The 22,163-nt window shown below is 39.6% G+C and overlaps 2 protein-coding genes and 1 non-coding gene across 4 annotated transcripts; 2 read left to right on the plus strand and 1 right to left on the minus strand.

Annotated features, from left to right (window-relative positions):
- The first annotated feature begins 252 nt into the window (after window positions 1–252).
- Window positions 253–2,529, plus strand: ttc36 (tetratricopeptide repeat domain 36). 2 transcript variants are annotated; one of them, XM_026363564.1, is made up of 4 exons: window positions 253–424; window positions 651–839; window positions 1,312–1,571; window positions 2,456–2,529. In XM_026363564.1, exons 1-4 carry the CDS (start codon window positions 319–321, stop codon window positions 2,462–2,464), a joined length of 564 nt encoding a protein of 187 aa, XP_026219349.1. In that variant the 5' UTR covers window positions 253–318; the 3' UTR covers window positions 2,465–2,529. The 2 variants fall into 2 exon arrangements, with proteins under 2 accessions (XP_026219349.1, XP_026219343.1); XM_026363558.1 differs by lacking the exon at window positions 2,456–2,529 and having other exon boundaries at window positions 1,312–2,080.
- Window positions 2,229–6,600, minus strand: LOC113164302 (F-box only protein 40). Its single transcript, XM_026363545.1, has 4 exons — window positions 6,567–6,600; window positions 6,302–6,339; window positions 4,319–6,226; window positions 2,229–2,590 (listed from the first exon to the last, which is right to left on the minus strand). Exons 2-4 carry the CDS (start codon window positions 6,317–6,319, stop codon window positions 2,408–2,410), a joined length of 2,109 nt encoding a protein of 702 aa, XP_026219330.1. The 5' UTR covers window positions 6,320–6,339; window positions 6,567–6,600; the 3' UTR covers window positions 2,229–2,407.
- A 14,604-nt stretch (window positions 6,601–21,204) lies between these two features.
- On the plus strand, window positions 21,205–21,297 carry trnar-ucu. Its single transcript has 2 exons — window positions 21,205–21,241; window positions 21,262–21,297. It is a non-coding gene; the product is annotated as a tRNA-Arg (tRNA).
- Window positions 21,298–22,163: the final 866 nt, after the last annotated feature.

Here is a 22,163-nt window from a genome sequence, read left to right on the forward strand (position 1 = left end):
TAATAATAATGATATTTTCTATTTGCTGATCCTAGAATTGGGTTCTAGGAGGGTGTACTTTGATACGTTATAGAAGTTTTTCTTTTAATTCTTCAGTAACACTGCAGCACGCACTTTTCCCTGGCCTGCATTTTTGAGTTAACCAAATACAGATGTGCTCCAGTCTCAAAGTCCACCTCTTCTTCCGCCCCCTTCAGTGATTGGCTGGTGGAAATGGCAAAAGTGAGGGGAGGACGCTCTTCTCCACCCAGCTGCAATTTAGGTGTCATGATTTAGCTTCTTTGCCATATTTCTCACGTTCATTACAGACGCTGAACGATGGCGTCTGAACATGACAGAGCTGTACTGCAGGCTATATTCAACCCTACCACCCCCTTTGGAGACATCCCTGGTCTGAACCAAGAGGAAGAATTAATTGATGATGGTGAGAGTGAGCGGACTTCGTGTGCCCTACATATCATATCACACCTTTTTATGTTCACATTTTATAGCATATGGATTTTTTTTAATGCATTCTATTCCTGGACTAAAAAAAAACATGACATTTTAATCCAAGTTGAGTTCTTGGTGACATTTCTGTGTTTTCCATGCCACGGTACCTGTCAATTGAGTGCGAGTGCTTTTTCAGCCTGTTTATCTCCCCCTTCCAGACAGTGGCTTTGACACAGAGTTGCTGAAGCAAGTGAAAGAGTTGGAGATGGGGGGTGTTTCAGCAGCAGAGGCTGGGGATTTGCAAGCTGCACTTCAACTGTTCACCCAGGCAATCCAGATCCTGCCTCAGCGAGCTTCAGCCTTTAACAACCGGGCACAGGCCCTGCGGCTGCAAGGGAACACAGCAGGTACATGCCACAAATTCAATAATAACCTTTTCTATAGACACCACAGTGTGTCGACATATCAGACGCTCAGTCTGAGGCCAGCATGACACGCTGTCAGAGCTTTGTCTATCTGATGCACTTTGTCAGCAGTGTTACTGTACATGCTCTGAGTTACCCTTGTGCTAGTTTCACTTACCTGCTGCCTGTCACTGTGGTGGAAGGATTGCATATAAATTAATGTACAGAATTACAGGGTTTTGCACATGTAAATTGTCTTAAAGTTTCAGTTTTTTATTGTGTGCTATTATTGTCAATTTTTTTATATTATATTTATTTTTTACATATATATTTACTTATTTTATCCTTATTTCAAAGCAGTTACAGCTACATTCCATTTATGAATGACTTAAAACCATTATGGAGTAGACTGTAAAACATTACAAATTGAAAAACTACTTTTCAGATGAGTAACAGAGCTCTCCTCTCCTCTCAGGAGCTCTAGAAGACCTGGACCAAGCCATCTCACTGAGCGGCGGCACTGGACGAACTGCCTGCCAGGCACTGGTACAAAGAGGCCTTTTACGTAGATTAGCATGCCAGGATGATGAAGCCAGAGCAGATTTTGAGAAAGCAGCTGCACTTGGAAGTGAATTTGCTCGACAACAGGCTGTGGTTCTTAATCCATATGCAGCCATGTGCAACAAAATGCTGTCTGAGGTGATCAACCAGCTACGCAACCCTGAGGTGTCTGAGGTGCATTTGTGAGCAATTTGTTACCTGGATTCCTTTTCAAAATAACACTTTAGTTTTTAATGTTCGTTTTATTACTCTATGTGTGCTGAGAATATACATATATCACAGTCCTGTAATCTCCCTTAAATACGACAATCTAAATTAGAAACAATACTTTAATTAAAAAAAAACTTTAATTCAAATTCCAAACTTCTTCATGGTGTGATTCTCTCATTTCACACAGAAGATGTACTTTGGATAAAAGTGTCAAAATGACTAAATGTACTTTAACTTTAAATGTAATTCAACTTTATTCCAGTAGATGTCACTCATGTCATGTCAGTCAACAGCAACTTCTGCCAAATTACATTTAAATAGTGCTTTTCACTACAGTAATGCAATAAGATGAAATAAACCACACTAGTCTGCTCTGTGTGACAAACACACAAAAATGAACAGATATTACAGAATAAAAATTAGTCATCTCAAACTCCACATCAAAAAATGTTTCCTGTCTGCATAAAAACAAAGCATAAATAGATCCATGTAGAAGTATTTTGCCTACTGACGGGTAAATTGAGTTGAGATGCTGGAAAAAACAGAGTAAAACGAATAATTAGCAAATCTTCACAACAATGCAGTTTAAACCAAAATACATTCTTCACACTTTATCACTATGTCTGTCTGCAGGGATTCAGTGCATCTCTAAATTCCTTCCTCATTCTATACAGTAGCTGTATTTGCAGAGGCATATTCCATATTGAAACTTGTGGTAGCATACACATCACATCTGAGTGATTCCTAATATGGCATTGCTCGTGTTGTGGTCCACCCACTGAGCTCTGGGCCCATGAGCTTTATTTTTTATGCTTTACTTCTCCAACTTTGTCTCTGACCTCTCCCAGGCAAGCTAAAACCACTGGCTCAGTGCGATCCTCTCTCTGGTAGAAGGCGCATGTTTTCAGGTGATCTGACATGGAAGGCATGTTGCTGAAGCTCCATCTGTCCACAGAGGAAAACAGTGAGCTGAACTGCCAAACCTGGAAAACAGAGAAAGAGCTGAAGTAGGTGTAGGAGGCTGCTGTCATGGCATCTATCAACTGTTCTGCTGCTATGAGGCCATAAATGTATTTTTAATATCCATGAAATCTAGATCACTGGGTATTTTTATCACATGAAAGGACAAGATGTTATTTATGTATCCAACTACTACAGATTTATTCAAATCATGCCCTTCATTGGGGAGCAAATACCCAGCTGTCACACACACACAGTCTTATCAACATCCCGTCTTTCCATGAATAATCACATATCTGACTTGTTATGGTAGCACTATGTTTACTGGCAGCAAAAGCCCCAGGCCATTCCACATCACTGATATCATCGGCATGCTATTTGTCCCATGATCACTGTAGTACAGAAAAGGTCGATGTAAAAATACACAGTTATGCATTTGTGCTGTATTTGTCCTTTATTAAGTCCAGAATAAATTGGATTTTTAACTACATTTGTAGGTCGTGTATGTTTTTGTCAGCTTTGTCAGCATTCTGAAAAAAATAGCCAAATGACAATGGCAGTTTGGCACTATGGTTCACGTTTAGTGCATAAAATATTTATATGGGCCCTCAAAATATTAAATTATTTATAGTAGCTGTAATCGCTTGTTATATGTTCCTGTAGATGTGATCAGCATTGTTTCACCTACTGTCAAGGTGCATGGTTCTTATGACGTTCATCAGAATCCTGACCCTGATGAAGACCACAAACCAAAATGTGTTGAAGTCGTTCAATAATTTTCAAGTGTTGTTGGAGGTTTGATCTTGCACTTTCTACAGTCCCTCTGGATCCTGCACATTTGATGCAGATGGCAAAATAATAAATGTAAATAACCAATGTTCACTGGTCAATGTAAACAACCTGAAATTTCAACCTTATACACAGTTCTTATAATTCCTGGAGGATTAAAGGTAATCTCCTCAAACTAAGGCAGCTGTCCATAGGGCTCACACCACCAGGCGTCTTTGTGGCCTAATGGTCTAAGCCACAGGGTCTAAGGTCTAGCTTAGTAGTCTAATGTAGAGAAATCATCTCTGGCTTTCTGATTTGACTTTAGATACTGAATGTGGCCCCCCTCACTCATATTTCTCTCAAATCGCTCTTCTTTAAATAAAGTAAAAAGAAAATCTAAAAGACTATTTTAGTTCTGGATCCAAATGCATTTTTTTACAACTCTGCAACATTTACAGGGCTTTACCCTCTCAATGTGTAAAGTCAAAACCAGAGGAGAAAACAAGATTTCCATTTTCCGAACATCCTCATAGCGCCTAACTCCACACGCAGCTGGGTTCTGATAGGAACACAGACAAAAGTGGCAAATCTCCGGTGGCTGCTTCAGAGGGAACCCATTAACTGTTGCCAACACGGCAGTGATTCAGATTGTGATATTGTTAGGGAGGACTGCTGAGAGTCTGGAGAGTGTTTACAATCCAGCAGCTGTCATGCTGTATGAATGACTGAAATTTTCCAGCGACAGTCAACAGAATGATGCAGGATAAGAAAAGGAAACTGGTGTAGAAGTTCGGCCCTGTGTTTACTTTCCCTTCACACTGTATAAGATTAGAATCAACCGAATAAAGGTAAATAAACAGAGTGATATAATCTGATTCAGTGTTCCTGTGCAGTCCAGTTAACAGAATGAGTTGTGACAAATTATTCTAAAATGAATTTGAAATAACACAGTTATTTAATGCAGAAATAAGAATACGTACTTTCTTTCGGCATCTCCACGAGCTCCCCCCGTGCGAGTAGGTCTTTTTCTCCCATTTCAGGAAGACCATCCCTCTCTCCTGCAACAACGTGGCACACACCTCCCTCATCAGATGGGAGACCTGGGCCAGCTGAGATAATGTAAAACTGTCAAGGTAACCAGCAATATGCTGAAGGATCTCAAGGGGCAGTCTGGTCAGGGGATCCAGATTATATGTACCATTTCTTTGAGGGCTGATTTTCTTGTCTTCACAGAGAGGTGAAGCGACATGTGGCTGAAGGACAAAGGAGCTGACATTTTGGCAGAATTTTATTGTAGCTTGTTGACCTGCAGGGCACAACCTCGTCTGGGTGAATGTACAGCCAAGGTATGCTAAGGGGCAGCGTTGCTGTAGCCAGCCACTTAGAGACGACTGTATATCAGAGTGAACATTCCTGAAGTGAGAGCGGTATTCATCACGGCGAAAGAAGTGGCCACACATGTAGCTGAAAGCTGAACTTGATTTGTTATGTCGTCTGGTGACAGGTTCTGTTTCAACATGCACATGAAGACCAAGAGGTTTGTCAGCCATGACATCAGCAAGCGATGCATCTGTTTTGAATGGGGCAGAAGAGAAGTTGTATGTTTGTGTTCCTATGTCCACATATAGACCATCAACCCCTGAACTCTCGGAGATTAAATGTCCCTTCATTTCCTTTTCCAGCGAGCACAGGAGCGTGGCGCTAACCTCATCACACTTTGGAAGATCCTCGATTGACACACCCAAATCCGCAGTGTCAACACTCTGGTGTGTGGTCTTGGCCTTGCGGGTCGGATCCTTCAGGTGGCTCCTCTTTGCTCTGTAGCTCGTGGGAACACTGAATGTGCGAATGGTTTTAACCTCGATTGGCTCCAGATTCCCATAAACAAAATCCTTTTCTCTCGGGGTGCAAGCAGCAAGTTGGCCAAAGTTAATCAACATAGTCCCATTGTGCACGAGATACATGTTGTACTCTGCAATGTTGACTTCTTTGCCTAACCTCTCGAGGACCCCATCTTGCCATGGTGCAAGGCCGGTTGCACCGTCCATGCTGGAAGCAGCAGCAGCAGCAGAAGCAGCAGCAGAAGCAGAAGCAGCATCCTCATGGTTCAGGTGTGAGTCTCTTTTCTCTCTCTGACAGTTTGATGATTCTTTTTCTTCCTTTTCTTTTCCTTTTTCCTCTTTTTGATTCAGGTTTTTGACAGTTTGTTTGCATCCGTCCATCTCCTTAGTGAATATTTTCTCCCATGAGCTGTAGTTCTGAATACTCTCCACATCCCTGCATGTTGCCAAAGCATCCCTCTCCTCTTGACTGAGTTCGTTTTCCTTCATACTTGTGCAGCCGTTTGCTGTAAATTCACCACAATCTAAAGAACAGGCTGCTTCTTGTGCAGGACTCTCAACCTCTCCAGCAGTATCCCGATGAGCAGGATCCTCCATCATAAGCTCAGGAAAGACATGCTGCATTTTGATGGATCGAAACAGCACCTCTTGGTCCCTGAGAGCCATAGCAACATCGAGGTGCAGCTCGGTTTGGGGGTTTTCTGACAGATTTCTGTAGAAGGTCTGATCTGTTTCTGAAACAGGCCAGCGATTCCACTCCTGAGAGCAACACACCACACTGGCAGGACAGACCTCCAGGTGTTTGCCCAGTCTGTGGCGGTGCATGGTGAGAGGACAGCCATAGTAGGCATTGAGGCAGGGGACTGTTTCATTAGGACAGAGATGCTGGTGCTCCTCTTGCTTGCACATATGAAGAGTGGCGCCACAGTTTTTGCGACACTTGATGACCATGCATGAGTTGGAGACCTGATTTGGGGCTTGACAGTGGACATTGTAACACTTGTCACAGTGCTCATGAGGCTCCACGGGCATATTTTTGTTCTTCACCTTCATAAAGAAAAGCAGATTTGAAATGCTGTTTCAAACATACTGATTTGAAACTGTGAAATCAAATGCACTTACCATTGTACAGCAGCTCATGAACAGAAGAATCTAATTGTCTGAGGAGAGTTTTACATAAAAAACGTGGTTAGATGTGAATTTTGTACACAAAATAATATCAGTAAGAAAGCCACTTCCTCAACAGAAATAGAAAATAAATACATTATCTATAAAATACAAAGAGGAATTGCATTCAGGGCAACAAGACTTTCTGTCAACTCAAAGAAATCTAAGTTTTAATAAATAAAAAGTGAACAACAGCAACAATAACAGTAAAATTTCTCACCCTTTGTTTCTCTGTGGCTGTCACCTTGTGTCTGCTGGCACCTCTGAATAACCTCTGCACTGTGTCTGGACATTATAAATAGACCCAACGGAGGGGCAGACAGGCCAGTGGGACAGGGCACTATTGTCACACAGCCATTGAGAGTCAAGGTCAAGTGACAGCTTGCTCCATTGCTTCACTGTAAGGGGGTGGTGATAACAGCAGATGATTTATGTTCTCAACAGTTGAAGCTCTGATTCAAAAACATCTCCACCTTAATGTGGAGCACACATCTGAACTCCTGAACATGCATTGTACTGTCAACCTCTGAGCTTTCATTTCCAGTTATTGGATATATTGTCAATGTTTTGTATTGTTCAGTTGTCTTTCCTTTCTTTTTTAATAAAAATAATAATAAAAAGAATTGTAACCTTTATACACTTAAAAATATATATAAAATATATTTAACATGACTGTACAGTGTGTTATTTTTGTTATTTTTCTAAAAAAAGAAAATGATTCATTATAAGTAACCATTTCCTTCATCCAAAATGTACCTAAACAGTAGCCAGCAGGCATCTTTGTCTTGATCAGTGAGCTCCACTAGATGTCAGTGACACACTTTGAAAAGCTCAAACACTGCTCCAGCATCTGTGCAGGGGAAATGTATAATACAGATTAGTAAAAATTCTTTAGAGTTTCAATGTAAAATCTGAAATACACATTTGGTGATGTTTTAAAATTGTTTGTTTTATGTTGGGTTAAGCTAATCTCGAGTTTGTGCAATTTTGAAATGAAATTGAGGCCATTTTGAGATGCGTGTGTCATTTTTAAGTGGATTAAGCTGGAGGGAATATTATGCTCATCAAATGAGGTTTTGGTTCAACATAGAAATGCATTTTCAACACTTTGTATAATTTCTGGAGCAGACCCAATAGCTGACTAATTAAATTACTGTTCACTCGTGTAATAACATAAACCGCAGCCGCTCTACCACAGTTTAACTCTGCACATACCATGACTGTGTGTATGGCAACTGACCACTATATATATATGTGTTGTCATTCAACTCATCTCTTCTATTTAGTAGAAATAATATGTTGTGCAACATAATGGGGCATGGATCCAATCTAAGTAGTTTTAAGTAATTACACTCATCTACATTAAGGCTGGCTGAGCCATCATTCCCTCCACTCCCCAACATCACCCTGAAAACACGCTCTGACACCTATTTTCCACCCGTGTAAAATGTGCTCGAGCCCCAGTCTGCAGCTGGAAGTCTTCATGTAACCCCCCCCTCCATCACTACACACACACACCTGGCAAAGATTACAATGAACAGCTTATCACAGGCAGCTGCTTCGCTCTCTATAGGCTCTGCAATCAGCATACATTTCATCAAGGGAGAGACAGGGAGAGAGAAAAAATGCTTTCTATTTCAGTGTCTTGTTGCTATAGTACAGCAGCACAGCTGAGCTGGAGATTTTCTATTGCAGAGTTTAGATTAGTTAGAATAGTTGAATACTGTACTGAAAGTGCGTTAAAGCAGGTGTAGGAACAATAGATTAGTTCTGTATAATTACTGCTGTATTAAATACTAATAGCATTTTTAACAAACTTCAGTTTGAATCAGAGTTAAAGGTGTATTTATGCCACTGTTGATCCCATTATATGAAAATAAGCTAAAGTACATAGCAATAATGTCAAAGCCTTGTAGCAAAACCCTGGTGTTGGTAAATAGAAGATAGTGTACAAAGATGCTGCAGCATGACTTTCAATCATTGACTGTAAATTCAGCTCATTTTGCAGAAGCTTCCATAAATAACCAGCTGTATACACACATTTCTGTTTGAACTTTTTGGGTATATTCATCAGAATAAAGGTTCTGTGCAAGAAGTGCATCATTACTTTATATATTTCCTTCGCATGTACAGATACAAATATGATGGCAATAGCTTGTATTTGTATTGGTCTTGCTGTATAAATGAAGCAGTACCTATGGGAAAGTGCCAGAGTGTGTCAAAGTGTCATCTTTGGCTGACTGCACTCCCATCGACGACGCACACCGTTGTCAAACAGGTGCCTCAGGGCTACATTCAGCAGCTGGTAAGCTGAGTTTAGCACATGGACTGGAGACGTCCAAAAGTACTAAAACCCACCTACCAGCACTTGTAAAGCCCACTAATTCACACATCATCTCATTCTCATTAGTGTAGTACATACAGGACCTGAAGATATGACAATTTTCATTTCTGCAGGGGGTTGTGTGCTATTGTGTTTTTGGTCTCGACTGGACCAGTTGCCAGGCAATCAGTGGAGACTCCAGCAAGTTACGGCTCCCTGCAACAAAACAGACCTGCAAACAACCCCCTGTAGAAAGGTGAATTATCACTGTTACACTTTCGTTTTGAACACACAAGATATACTATGTTAATTAGTGAGCTTCAGAGATACTGGTAGGCGGATTTTGTGACCATCGGGCAGGGTAGCAGTTTCCCCTGTCTCCACACTGCTGGCATCAGAATTGACAGACAGAGAGTGAGCTCAGTCTTCTCATGTAAATCTCCTCCAAGAAGGGAATAATGTTATGCTGTTATGCTTTTACTTTGATGTTTTACTGCACCACGCATATAAAAGAACAATATAAAGTAAAAAATCATTATTATAGACTTTCTTTGGCTGATAATTCATTCAATACGTTATAAGGTACTTATACCATAAAAAATAAGATTGTTCGCTTCCACATGCAGCTAGTTTTGATAATAAATTTCACCAAAATGAAAACTTTGATATAATAATCATAGTTTTCATTAAAAACTCAAAGATGTTCCTTCATTGGAAAAGGTTCTTCGAGTTTTATTAACAGATTGTAAAATAACAAGATGTTTAACTGAACACTGAAGTCTGATTTAAGAAAATTAATTGAAACACTCAGAGTGAACTTTTATGCAACCTGGCAGCTCCAAAAAAGGATAATTACAGCCTGTCCATTTTCTGTAGTGCAGATGTGAACAATTCTGAGGATTCGGGTTAATGATTCATGCAAGCTTCATGTCATTTAACTCTAATTTAATGTTCTGAAATGTGACTGGACAGCTTTAGACGGCAGACAAAAAAAGTAAAACTGATTAATATTCAAAGCATTCAAAAGCTGTCAGTAGACAGCAGGACTAATAAAAGCATCAGTGGCTTCAAGTTTTATATTGAAGCTGCTTCCACCAGCACACAAAGTACGATGCATCCTTACCTGGTCAGGTAAGGATTGTCCCCGTTTTGATTTCTCCATCTGGTTTATTCAACCTGGCAAAACATATTAATAAACCCAAACCATTGGGACAACACAGAGAAAAATGTGCTACTGCTGAATTTCACAGTAAACTGTGTTGGTTCTATGTTTATTACAGATCCCAATCCAGCAGAGGCCTAAAAATACAGTGTAGACAACTATGCAAATGTGTGATGAAAATGAAAATGTAAAAGCTGAGCTGAGTTTGAACTGAGAACTGATTGCATGTAAAATACACATGAATTTAATTAGAGCATTAAAAGGACTGTCAGACTGCTCCTATATGTGCTCTGGAGATGAACCTCTTCCATAAAACAAACAAAAGAATACACATATTTTGAAGTTTGAAGTCTGTAGAAACTGCAATAACCTGGCCACTAGAGGGCAGCACAATGACACACAGTGTCATCACCTCTTAAATTCATATTTTTTCTTAATACTAGCTGCTGCTTAATTAAATCTCCATAACAACATTATCATTCACTTTGAGTTGTGTATGTATCCATCACCAGTGTTCATTATTCATGTCTCGTAGCTCTGTTTTGGTCTCTACCACCTCCAGAGGGAATTGTCTGCCTCCTCAGGGTCGCCAGCTACTCTCTTACTGTGGCCCTCTGCTATTTCTTGCAGAGCAGGGACACACATACAGTGGAGTTTGTGCTGAAAACAACTGCATGCTGTAGCCGAGTGGTCCAAAACTGTCGCAGGTTAGAGAACTAAGCAGTAAGATGAAAGTCATGATAAAGCTCTGTAGGTTCAGTCACCCCCATTTCGCATTATCACAATCTTTCATGTTGGCATTTGATATACAGTTGTCATGAAATTGTTTACAATAGTCACTTTTAATGATAAAGTACTGTTTCACATTCTCCTTTGTACGTATACCAATGTTTTTCTACTGAGTTAAAAGGTCTGTTCAACTCATTAAAACTATAAACCATCTCCATCATCTTAAGGCGCTAAAGACTCTTCAACCTGACATTGCAAATTACCTCACAGCGGCAGGAAACATTTAATAGTATATGCCTTTGGGTGAGGATTATACGAACCCTTTTTGGATGACATATTATAGCATGTGGTCAACCAAAAATAGGAGAGAAAATGTAGATAGCCCAACTTCACACCTAGTTTTCACTTTCTCATTATACATCGTCCCCCTCCCTTCCCAGTTAATTACTAAGAGGGTGTCATACACATTTTCTTTAAAATCCCTCTGCAGTTTAACTCTCCGGCCTCTCGTCGGACCTGGCTGAGTAAAATTAGATGGTTTGCTAACCCTGACCAATGAACATGCAAATGTTTATGGGCATATCAATTTAGCTTCCAGCCTTTCTGCACCTAACATTCTGCTTTTAATTACAAAGACTAATTAAAAGTACCTTGTAATGAAGTCTGTGTAGGTTCCCCCCAGGGCAGGGTACTTTGTGTCATTTTGCATCATTAAAAAAGAATATGCTGAAGAATGACAAAATCTCCAAAGTTGTAAATGAGACATTTCACTCCTCTCGTTTTCGTCAGGGTCTAATAAGGAAGAGAAGAAGGACACAGTGCAGGGGATGAATTCAACACCAAGCCATTTCATGCCCAATATAAGGCTGTAATAAATGACAGATCATATAAAATTCTTGAAAGCAGTAAAACGGTTTGTTGTAGACAAGTTAAATAATAAAGTGCACTAAAGCCATTTATCAGATCTGTAGTGTCCCTGCAGGAGAAACTTTTGTATCTTTAATGTGCAGAATCACAGATATCTCTTTCATACAACATGGTTTCACATGAGTCATGTGATTCTGCTAATTCTGCAGGTATATAAAAAAAGACAAATATACACTAACTACAGCATTAAAAACAACCAGGCGGAATGGCTGTAGTGGGTCATCTTATAAGTTCATTCTGTCTTAACACTATACATCCGTGAAACATTTATTATTTGCAACATCAGCAAAGGTGACCACCGGTCAGCTTGTTTATGTGTAACCTACAGCAGATAGATTGTTGGATTTAAGGCCGTATTGTTACATGTGGGGTAAAGCAAAACATATTTATAGCTACTGGACCGACGATAACAGGAACACCCTCAGTTATGGCTTTGATTCTGTCTTCTGCACTATGGTCAACCCAGTGTGTCGGACAGAACACCATCAAGTGACCCAGTTCTCCCAGAATATGGAATAAAGAGCTGAACATTGGATTTTAGCTTGTTCAATTCTTTTACATTGGTTTCTGTATGATTGTGATTTTGTTTTTTTAAAAATATCAAAATATACAACAACACACAGAAATGATAAGAACAGATCACTGTAAAGTAGTAACGCAGTAATAGTACACAAACAAAATACCCCAAGGCCTATGTTTGCATTCATCTCCCCTTTGGACAATTACAGGAATACAATACACTTCTGTTGTTTATTATGTGGGATTCTCTGTATTGATGTGATAATTAGCTGCAGCAACAAACCCTGCAGTGCATACAGACCACTTCCTGTGGTTTATACAAAATAAAAGCCTTGTAATGGTGAACTTCCAAAATGCAGTTATTGTGAATGAGCAAAACTAACAACATTCTGTTAATAAACACGTCATGTCCAGTGATTTGTCACATCAACCATCCACCCCATCCTCCTCCATGCATGCATGTCACCTATCACTTCTTTGCTCCTTTCATATGACAACTATGGGTTGTAATACGTTGTTTGCACAGGTGAAGTACAGTGTTGTTTGTCACTAAACATCCCATTAGGACCAAAGTGGATAATGTTAATGTGTAAATTCTACATGACAGGCAGACTCAGAAGAGGAGAAACATTATACTGAGGGTGATGTTACCCAGTCAAAGATCTTCTGAACTTTTCACACTATGTTTAAAAGTATGAGTACACAAAAAATATTCTTTCGGTTTTTACTGCTTGTAAGTTTATCTGGGATTCAGAGGGAGAAGAAAAAAACTGCAGAATGTCACGCAGCAGACACTGATAAAGATAATTTCTTCTCAGGTGGTGCAGCTAAAATAGTCGCTGTGTGTTTCTGCTGTTGTGGAGCTGAGTGATAAGAAGCAGACACTGATAAGAGACCTCAGTGGAACCACAGGACGTTACTCCCACTACTAACCTTGCACTTTCTCAGCTACTTTACTAATGCAACTCATGTGTCTGCATATATGTGAATGTATGTATGCATGAATGCAGTTTTCTTGTACCACTTCATCCTGTAATTTTGTTACTAGGCATACTGTGTGCATTATACTGTAATATAACCTATGCACAACGCAGTACAAATGAAGATGACAACAGCAAAAACTATGCCTTTAAATTACCATAAAGTAAGCTCATCAATATAAACGAGTCTAAATATACAAGCTTCCCAGTGGTAGTTCTCAGGACTATTATATATTGAACTGTTATATTTGAATATATTTTTCCACAGCAGCTTTTTCTTTTCTACCTTTTTGAGCAATAATGGAAAAAGTAATGCGAAAGGAAGAAAGGAGGGACAGTGGGAAGATGGAAAAGGAGCTCCTTAAACACCTATAATGGATGATTAATGATATTGATTCAAACTAATTAGAAATAGAGGACTAATAGCTCCACTGGAATTTCACTAAATTAGAGCAAAATGTGATAGACAGCAACAACTTAGTGTGTTAGCAGCCAAACAACTATTTATCTGTGTCTGTACTCAGTGTTCTGTGAAACCACCGCATTAAACCTCAGCATCTCGATCCAGAGAAACTCTTCTGAGTCATCAAATCAATGAAACCTTGACCTATAAAATATATGTGGGCTATGTATCATGGGGAGTTCGGCAAATTCTGTAAAAAATCTGAAAAGACCTTTGGGAAACAGACAATCGCTCCTTTTCAGCACAGAAACTCCACAGTCAGGATTCTGTAGTGAGCTACATGGATCACAAATGTATGAAATTCCCTGCTGTGCTGTTCTCCAATTACTGCCCCCAATGTTTACCCCTCTATTGGCCTGGGCTCTCACTGCATGCCCTCTGGGTCTTGGTCTCCCACAACTGCTGCCTGCAGCTCCTCTCCAAATGGGGGCGTGACTCAGCTACACAACTCCGGGGGACCTGCTTCTCTCATGCTCCATTAGTCCCTGTGTCCCCAGTGGATGAAGAAAAATGTATTCACTATTGGGATGCTGCTGCCACAAACATCTAAATAGCAGCCATTTGTCCTATCTGCTGCGTCCTCGGCACTTCTGATGACCTCATGACTGGAAGCTGTTTGTGGTTAAATCAGTGGAGGGGAAAGTAAGTTTATAATCACAGTATGTGCAGATCAGGAGGCTGACAGTGATTGTTTTACCCTGGAACTGTGCTGGCAGACAGTCTAAGTTATTTCTTAGAAATGTGAGCGGCTGAATAGGTGCACCAGTTCTGAGTGTATCAACCTGATTTGTACAGCAGAGCAGCACAGTGTGACTTTCAGAAAAGGGTTTTTAGGATTTTCTGCAGGAGACTGAATGATGACATGAGGAGGTATCAGTGCCTATGTAGATGTAGAAGTCTGTGTCTGACAGCCAACCCTGTAGCTCTAAATGGGATGAATCACAGAGCAAATGCTCAGGTCACTGCTGCAGTATTGATTACCAATGGAAGATGTCTGATTCTCTTTCTCAAGTCTGACTCTTTCACTCTGCCACACACACTCAGACACACACAGGCACACAACTAAATTATACTTTGCTCTTACTTTGAACTCATTTGCAGTCGGACTACGTGCTGGAAATGTTTATGCACGGGCTGTAAAACTTGTCCAGTCAACAGCACGTACTGTACACGGTGATTGCTTCAGAACCTATTTCCAATTTACATTGGAAGTGTTTTGCAATGGGTGTTTGTTGAACATACAGTATCATTCATTGGGCAGACATTAAATTTGAAAGCTTGGTAGGGTGTTTATTGAAGTCCTGACCCCGTCCTCTGCTCATTAAATTGATTCATGGATTCAATAAGTGGGGCACAGGCGGCAGGTGTGCATGTCGGTGTGTGCACAAGGCACACAGGCATCCATCACTCTGATCAGGTATCTTCAGCTGCTTCTCCATGCAACACTCTCACAAAACCCCTGCAGATGCTGCTGGCATACAGCCCAGTCTGACCCAAGGCTAGATTGAATTCAGACACATAGATACGATGCAAAAACACATGCATAATAATATGCACACACATCTTTGCAAGATTCAATTTCATTATATTAAATGTGTCATTCAGGCCAAATGCCAATAGAGGTTAAACTGTCTCCTGCAAAGAGATCATTCATGTTCCAGTGGACATTAACAGCTTGATTCAAAGCCTCACAACTAAAAATAGAAAGAATTATTCAAGACAATTTCAGTCTTCAGTGCACAGAACTGATAGCTGAGTCTCTACTACTACTACTACCTTTACAACCAGTAAATGATTCTAGAAAACAATTATAATTGGATAATTTGGTTTACAAAGGTGAAATGGTATCGGATGACAATAATGATACCCCACCTGTTCCCAGAAACAACGCAGTGTGAGACCAGTGGCCTCACAATGGACTGCTAAACAAAGAGATTGTGATCTTGAATATCTTTCTGTAATAATAGGATTGGTCCAGTGTGGATCTCCCATCAAAAACACTGATCTGTGCTGAATTACTGTAAATGAAAATGTTCTGTGTAAACTTGCTGTTTTTTGGTGCATTATATCTTTAAATTTCAAACTTTTTGATTGATCCTGTTTACCTGAGCTGTACTGGAGAAAATCAATCAAATCCCAAAGGTGATTCAACATTTGCAGTATGTTATGGGATGGTATCATTACTTAGAGCTGGCAAACAAGACGAACTTTATTAACAGCCACAGAAGAAAAGGAGTCGCGGAGGAGAGTGGGTGTCACTGAGATATTTTACTGTCATGGAACAAGTCCAGAACGAATTATAATCTCATTTTACACAACGGTCCCTGAGTATGACGGGAAACGTGTTGATAATAAATTCAGATCAAAGAAACTAAATAGATTGTGGTATTAGTAGATGCACTTTTATATCTAGGGAAAGGTGGCCGTTACTGCTATTCCTTTCCATTCATACTAAATGGAAAAACAAACAGTGAAGGTGAAGGATGCTGGGCCAAACCGCCAATGACAGTGGCAGCTTTTCATTACCAAACGGCTAATTCAATTCACCATTGCAGATCTCCCTGATGGCTGCGGATTATCTTTGGCTGTGCTGTGTTTGCTGTTTCTCTTATTCGACATGCTAGCTAAGTAGCCAGTGAGCCTGGCTGCTGCAGCTCTGGTGTGTTTACAGTTCAGCTTGTGGTGACGGCCGGTGGGATTGTCCCAAGAACAGCCATTGTTCTGCCAAAGCTTCAGACCAAACACACAAACAATAAGAGATTCTTTAGATCCTTTTCTTCTCTGGCGTCCAAAGATGCACTGAGTCAGTTTAAGGCCTCAGCTTATTTATAGCTTATTTATAAAATGAAAAAAGAGACACCTCTCCCCTTAAGTTTCAGCTGCTGTACGTTGGACACTGCTGTCTCCGCCAGCTCTCTGCCACAGGCGCTCCACACTGCTCAGGAAGTGCTGCAGACAGGGAAAGCTACTGGTGACCTCATTTGTGTCCCATACACCTACTGGAACTGAAGATTTAGGCTTGAAAGCACAATTAAGATGACGTCCTGGTGTAATTTGAGCATTACTGTACATCTCTGTCTCTCTCTTTCTGCTTCCCTGTGCAAACGTTGGCACAGCACTGGAGCTCGGAGCCGTGTGCACTCGACCCAACGGACTCTTTTTACTCCTAGTTCGAGGTATGGAGCCATGTCGTGCACTTCACTCAAACCTGGATATGCACTTTCAGACGCAAGTCCCTGCACATTCAAACTGCAGTAAACATGGTGATGATGTTTCATGACAGTGTCAACAGGACAGATGTGATACTACAAACCTGAAGAGGATCTCCAGCCACATTCAATTCCCTTAAAAGTGTTTTATCCATTGTGCCATGTATAATACTGTTAAATAAGTTTCATATTGTTTAACCCTTGTATGGTGTTTTCATTTTTATAAAAAGACACTGTTGATTATTTTTTCAAACTCAGACTTATTGGCCTTGGCTCATTTTCTCCCTAGACCCACAAACACTGGCTGAATAACGAATATATAAACCACACAAGGGATAATTTGGTGTTAATGTTTGACACAAGAGTCCCACGAGTAAAAGTAAAGACAGAACTCCAGAAAGCTAAAATTAACTCATGGTGGACAACTGCTCAGAAAATGACAAGTAAACTGATGAATCCTTAGATATGCGGACCTTTTTTCTCACATCTTGACAGCAGACCCCTAATTAACAACATGCAATTTAATTTGGATCTTTGTTTGAGTTTCTGCGTTCCTCTGCGTTATATTGTCTGCAGAAAGAGCAGAAATAGTCCAAGAATGTCACATGGGAAAGCGAGAAAATACAACACTTCAACTTCAAGCTACTAATTAAGAAGTTGCTAAAGTGTCTGCGATGAGCTTCTATGTACAGGAGGCTTTTAGCTGCATTAAGAGGACTGCAGACATACAGTATGAGGTGATGGTATTATCCACTGACACTTTCTCTTCTCAGCTACCATATACATTACTGCATTTGCAGCTTGTAGAAAGCCTGTGGGTAATACATGGTATAGATTAATGCATACAGACTCTTCAATACAGTACATATGCTTACAGCCGACTCCTAACACTGAGGCACTTATAGGAACAACTTTCTTGGCTGCAAAATGAAATGAAAACCTTTTTCTCTATGTATTTATTTGCATCTGCAGCCTCAGGAATAATGCAGTCTGACAGTCATCAGTTTATTTATTTATTTAACTAGTGAGGTTCTGATGGTGAAGTGTTTCTTTACTGTTTGCTGCATCTCAGTAGTTCATTCAATAAGAGACTCATGTGTTAGCACCTTGACCAGCAGATAAACACATCTAACTACAGAAATGGGACAGAAAACTGATGTGTGAATATACTCTGGATATGTAAAATGGCAGAGGAGAACTGACCTGAGCTTGACTTCTTATGAATGCTTCTTTGCTCCAATAGACGTTCTGTTTAAATTGATTGTTTATAAATTACAGTGAAACAGTTGTTGAATGTATTTATTTATAATAAATGTTTAACAGGTTCAGTTCCAGTTACAAATTACACATTTTAATAGAAACAACTCAGAGATTCATAGTAAATATGTTTAAGGGGGCGAATAAGTATTTTAATAAAGCAACAAATACATTATCATACAGTGATGTTTTGAGTTCTTTTCCAATGTTTAAATAATTGTGAGCAAAAGGAAAAGCATTGTGAAAAGTTAGTTTGGTGCTAGTTAGCTTTAATACGTCTCTTAAAACTACAGTTTGAAAAAATACTCAGTTCATGAATCATGATACTTCACATTTTCATTACCATGTTTTATTCAGAAGACTAATCAATGAAAATGTAAATTTTGGCTTTTTGAGTTGGTGAATATTAATGTACAGGAATAAAGAAAACTGCATCTTTGATGTTACGAACTTTACCCAGTTAAAATTAATTAACTAACAGTAACAAGTAGAAATTGGGAATAGCGTGGCCAATTTAAATACAAATTAATTTCTGTGTGTGAGTGTGATAAATATGGAATCTATAATGAGTTTTAAAACTTAGGGCTAATATCAATATAATATTTAAAACACTGGGGCAAAAAAAAATGCAAAGTAAGATGAGATTATTCAGAAAACTATATCGCAAGAGATGAGCATGCAAAATAATTAAAACTCTGATCAAAGGTGGTCAATGTACAAATTAAAATTTGATTTATTTCACTGAGTAGCAGGAACTCCAGCCTGGATACACTGTTAGCCTGTTTTAATGTTTGAATTCAGAATCATTACATGATTTAAAAGCTGTCTCTACTCTAGAGAATTGAGATTCGAGGCAGAGGGTTTGAACTCTGACGAGACGTCTACTGTTGCTAACTACACAGTGACTGTCTCCCTGTGAGGAATTTGTTTTTAAATTTGCTTTTTAAATGTCATTTTACAAAGCTGCTGTTATTTAAAAAAGATCATTACTGTTATCCTCAGTCATCGTTTGGTCCTGGATAACAAAATCATGCAAACTGCACCATTTAAAAATTGGTGTGTGCAAAGATTGCCCTCTGACTTAAATGCCTCATTCCTCATTCCAGTAACTGTAAAACATAAATGTCCAAGTGACCATTATGGTTATTGATGGCTTTGATGGGGGTCATTATACATGCTGTGGGCAGCATATGCTCTTTCAGTGCTCTTGAAAGTCCTGCGGGCTTTAGAGAACTCCATGAAGGACACGTGTCTAGACTACAGTATTTAAACCAAACCAATTAAGTGTCTCTATTTTCATGGGAAGCATGTGCAATCATGTGCATTTGGAGTCAATAAATCCAAATGGTGCTCTGCTCATTATAATTTATTCATCTGGGTCGGTCATGTAGAGGTTACTAAACATCAATAGAATTAACATAGGTGAGTGAAGGAAAATGTAAAGATGTACAGTTACAGTCAAATCAAACCATATAATACTGATAGCGTCTATATATTGTGTGTGTTCTTCACGCTAGAAACAAACTGTAAATTAAAATCACACATCAGGGAGTTATCAGTGATCAACATCCATGAGTATGTCACTGTCAGTGTTCAAATTTTCCTCTTCACTCTTAGATACAGTATTGTCAATGTCATGTCTGTACCTCGTGCCATATGCTCCTGACACACAGCAGATGGGCACTCTAAAGCATTTACAAAGTGCAGATTTCCAAATAGGTTTCTCAATTCCCTTAATGCCTTTATTTTTATAATCTCTGGGGCCGCCATGTGGTTTTGGTTGATTAAAAACGTCTGAAAAAGTATTGAACTGATTGCCATAAAATGTTGTGCAGACATCAGGGTCCCCGCAGGCTGAATTCTAATAACGATGATCACACGACTTTACCTCAGGCACCATCATCAGCACAGGATTTTCATTTATTCAGTGCTTGAGTTACCTGCAAAACCGATGACATTCAAATCAGCCTGAGCTGTTCTCAAATGCTGTATTCACACAAAATAATATGGTGAACATGGTAAATATTATAGGAGCATTGTCATTATTGCTTGTTCTTATCAAATAGGTTTGTAAATGTTTAAATCTACATCTAATTGTGCATTTTTAATCAAAAGTGTGCCTTAACAGAGACACTTAAATACGATAACTCACACACTCAAACAAAGGAGCAGGTAACATCCTCACCAGATGTGGAGACGTCAAGAAAGTATTTTATGGGGAACAAATCTGAATCCGTCATAAAAAACTGACCTGAACGTAACAATAGATCATGAAGCCTGTCAGTCATTACTGCATAATACGTCTGTGTCTACTTTCATGGCTGCTGATTTTCAAACACTTGTTCCATTGGAGAAAAAAAGACGTAGCAATTTCAAGCTACATTTGTTGCCAGTGATTTAAAAAAGCTGTGATGTTGTTATGAGTGATCGCTGTTTAAGCAGGGATTTGCTGACGTGCCCCGAGCATCTGTTTCACTCTTCTTTTGGCAATATCTTCACTTTTGATTGAGCCATCAGAGGTGAGCAATCCACTACTGGCTAATGGATGGAGCTGGAGTGAAGATTTGGAGGGCTTTCTCCACCTGAAGTCCAATACGAATCGGAAAATTCAAGCGTTGTCCAAACGTTTTGAGATAATGTGCGTTCCATTACAGTGTGAGAAACATGCAGCTGTTGTTTTAGTATACATTTATTCATAGGCCTCCTCACAGAAACATAGGCTCTGTGAAAAAAAAAAAAAACATTTGGGGGATTTAGTTCACATTTTCCCTCAACTTTAGTACAGGAAATTCACCTCCTTTGTTTATTCTTTCAATTTCAGCTGGGATATATTATAATAAATGAAAATAAAATCATTGTTAAATCACTAAAAATGTGTTAAGGACATTGACTACATCAGTGCATATGATACAATGACTTATTATACAATTTAAAACCTTTATTCCAGCATGGTTGAAACTTTAATACAGCTCATTTTTGGATCCATAAACACATCACATGCACATTCAGCTCTTATACACTTCAACGCATTTAATATATAATGATAAAAAAATAAAACAATGTACAAAATGATAGTCCGGATGTTGCCAGAGTAGAGAAAATGCAAGTGATAACACTAACGCTGTTTAAAGACAGAACTATTAACTCAGAGAACCTGGTCACAGTCGGGTAAGTACGGCCTAAGTACAATTTATACTGGATTTAAATGCTGCATACCCACAAATATATGCTCCTTCTTCGTTGAGTCAGTCTGGTTCTTTCTTTCACACCTCCCAGTCTAACATCAGCTGGCTCTGTGGCGCAATGGATAGCGCATTGGACTTCTAGTCATAGCACTTGAGATGTGATTCAAAGGTTGTGGGTTCGAGTCCCACCAGAGTCGAGCTTTGGTGAAGTTTAGAAGCGGTTTGAGTTGTGGGCAGTAGAGCAGTGGTCTTCCTGTTTCCTCCTGGCTTCTTGCTGACATGTACTGTCTGGCAGCTGTCCAACTACAACTTCCCCAAGGGGCTCAATAAAGTATTCATTATTATTATAAGCTGATTTTTGGAATTGAAACTTAGCCTTCCTGTGACACAAGATGCAGAAACATACACCTGGTCAAGGGCCTTTGGCATGTAGTAGTTTAATGGTTTATATTCATTAGTGTCCAGTAAATAAGATGAGAATGAACAATATATTAGTAAATGTAGGAAGGTTGTTGGGAAATAATGTGAGGAAGTGTTCAACCAACAATTTTGTTAGGCCTCCAAGAAACACTGTCTTCTTGACCAACACTGGATTCAAAACAACCTTTGTCCAAATAGGAAGTCATTTCAATTGTACCAACAACGTACGAGGCATCATTCTGATCAGTCGTGAGATGAGGTGCAGGAGACTTAAAGTGACTTTAAGCAAGTACGGACTTTGCAAGACTCCTCAGCGCCACAGCTGATAGGAACAGCGAAGATGTGAGGTGAGATTTCATCAGCCCCTGAGGCTTACATGTGCTGCCAGAGAGTCATTCTTCATGTAAGGCATTCTTTTGCAAGGAATGTACGCCTCCTCTATCCAAGAAAAAAAAAAGAAGACAGTGTGTGTATAGGTGTCAAAACTAACACCCACACAAGCCTCCTGGTCTCTGCTGCTGGGTCTTCCAGCTCCTCAGCCTCCTGCCATGTCCAGCTTTAGATGGGAATGTGGAAAGATGTCAGAGCCTTAAGTTTGCTTATTAATCATTGCTTCAACTCCATGGACCACTTTATGCTCAAG

The sequence above is a fragment of the Anabas testudineus genome, chromosome 13 (assembly GCF_900324465.2).
Source record: "Anabas testudineus chromosome 13, fAnaTes1.2, whole genome shotgun sequence".
Taxonomy (NCBI): domain Eukaryota; kingdom Metazoa; phylum Chordata; class Actinopteri; order Anabantiformes; family Anabantidae; genus Anabas; species Anabas testudineus.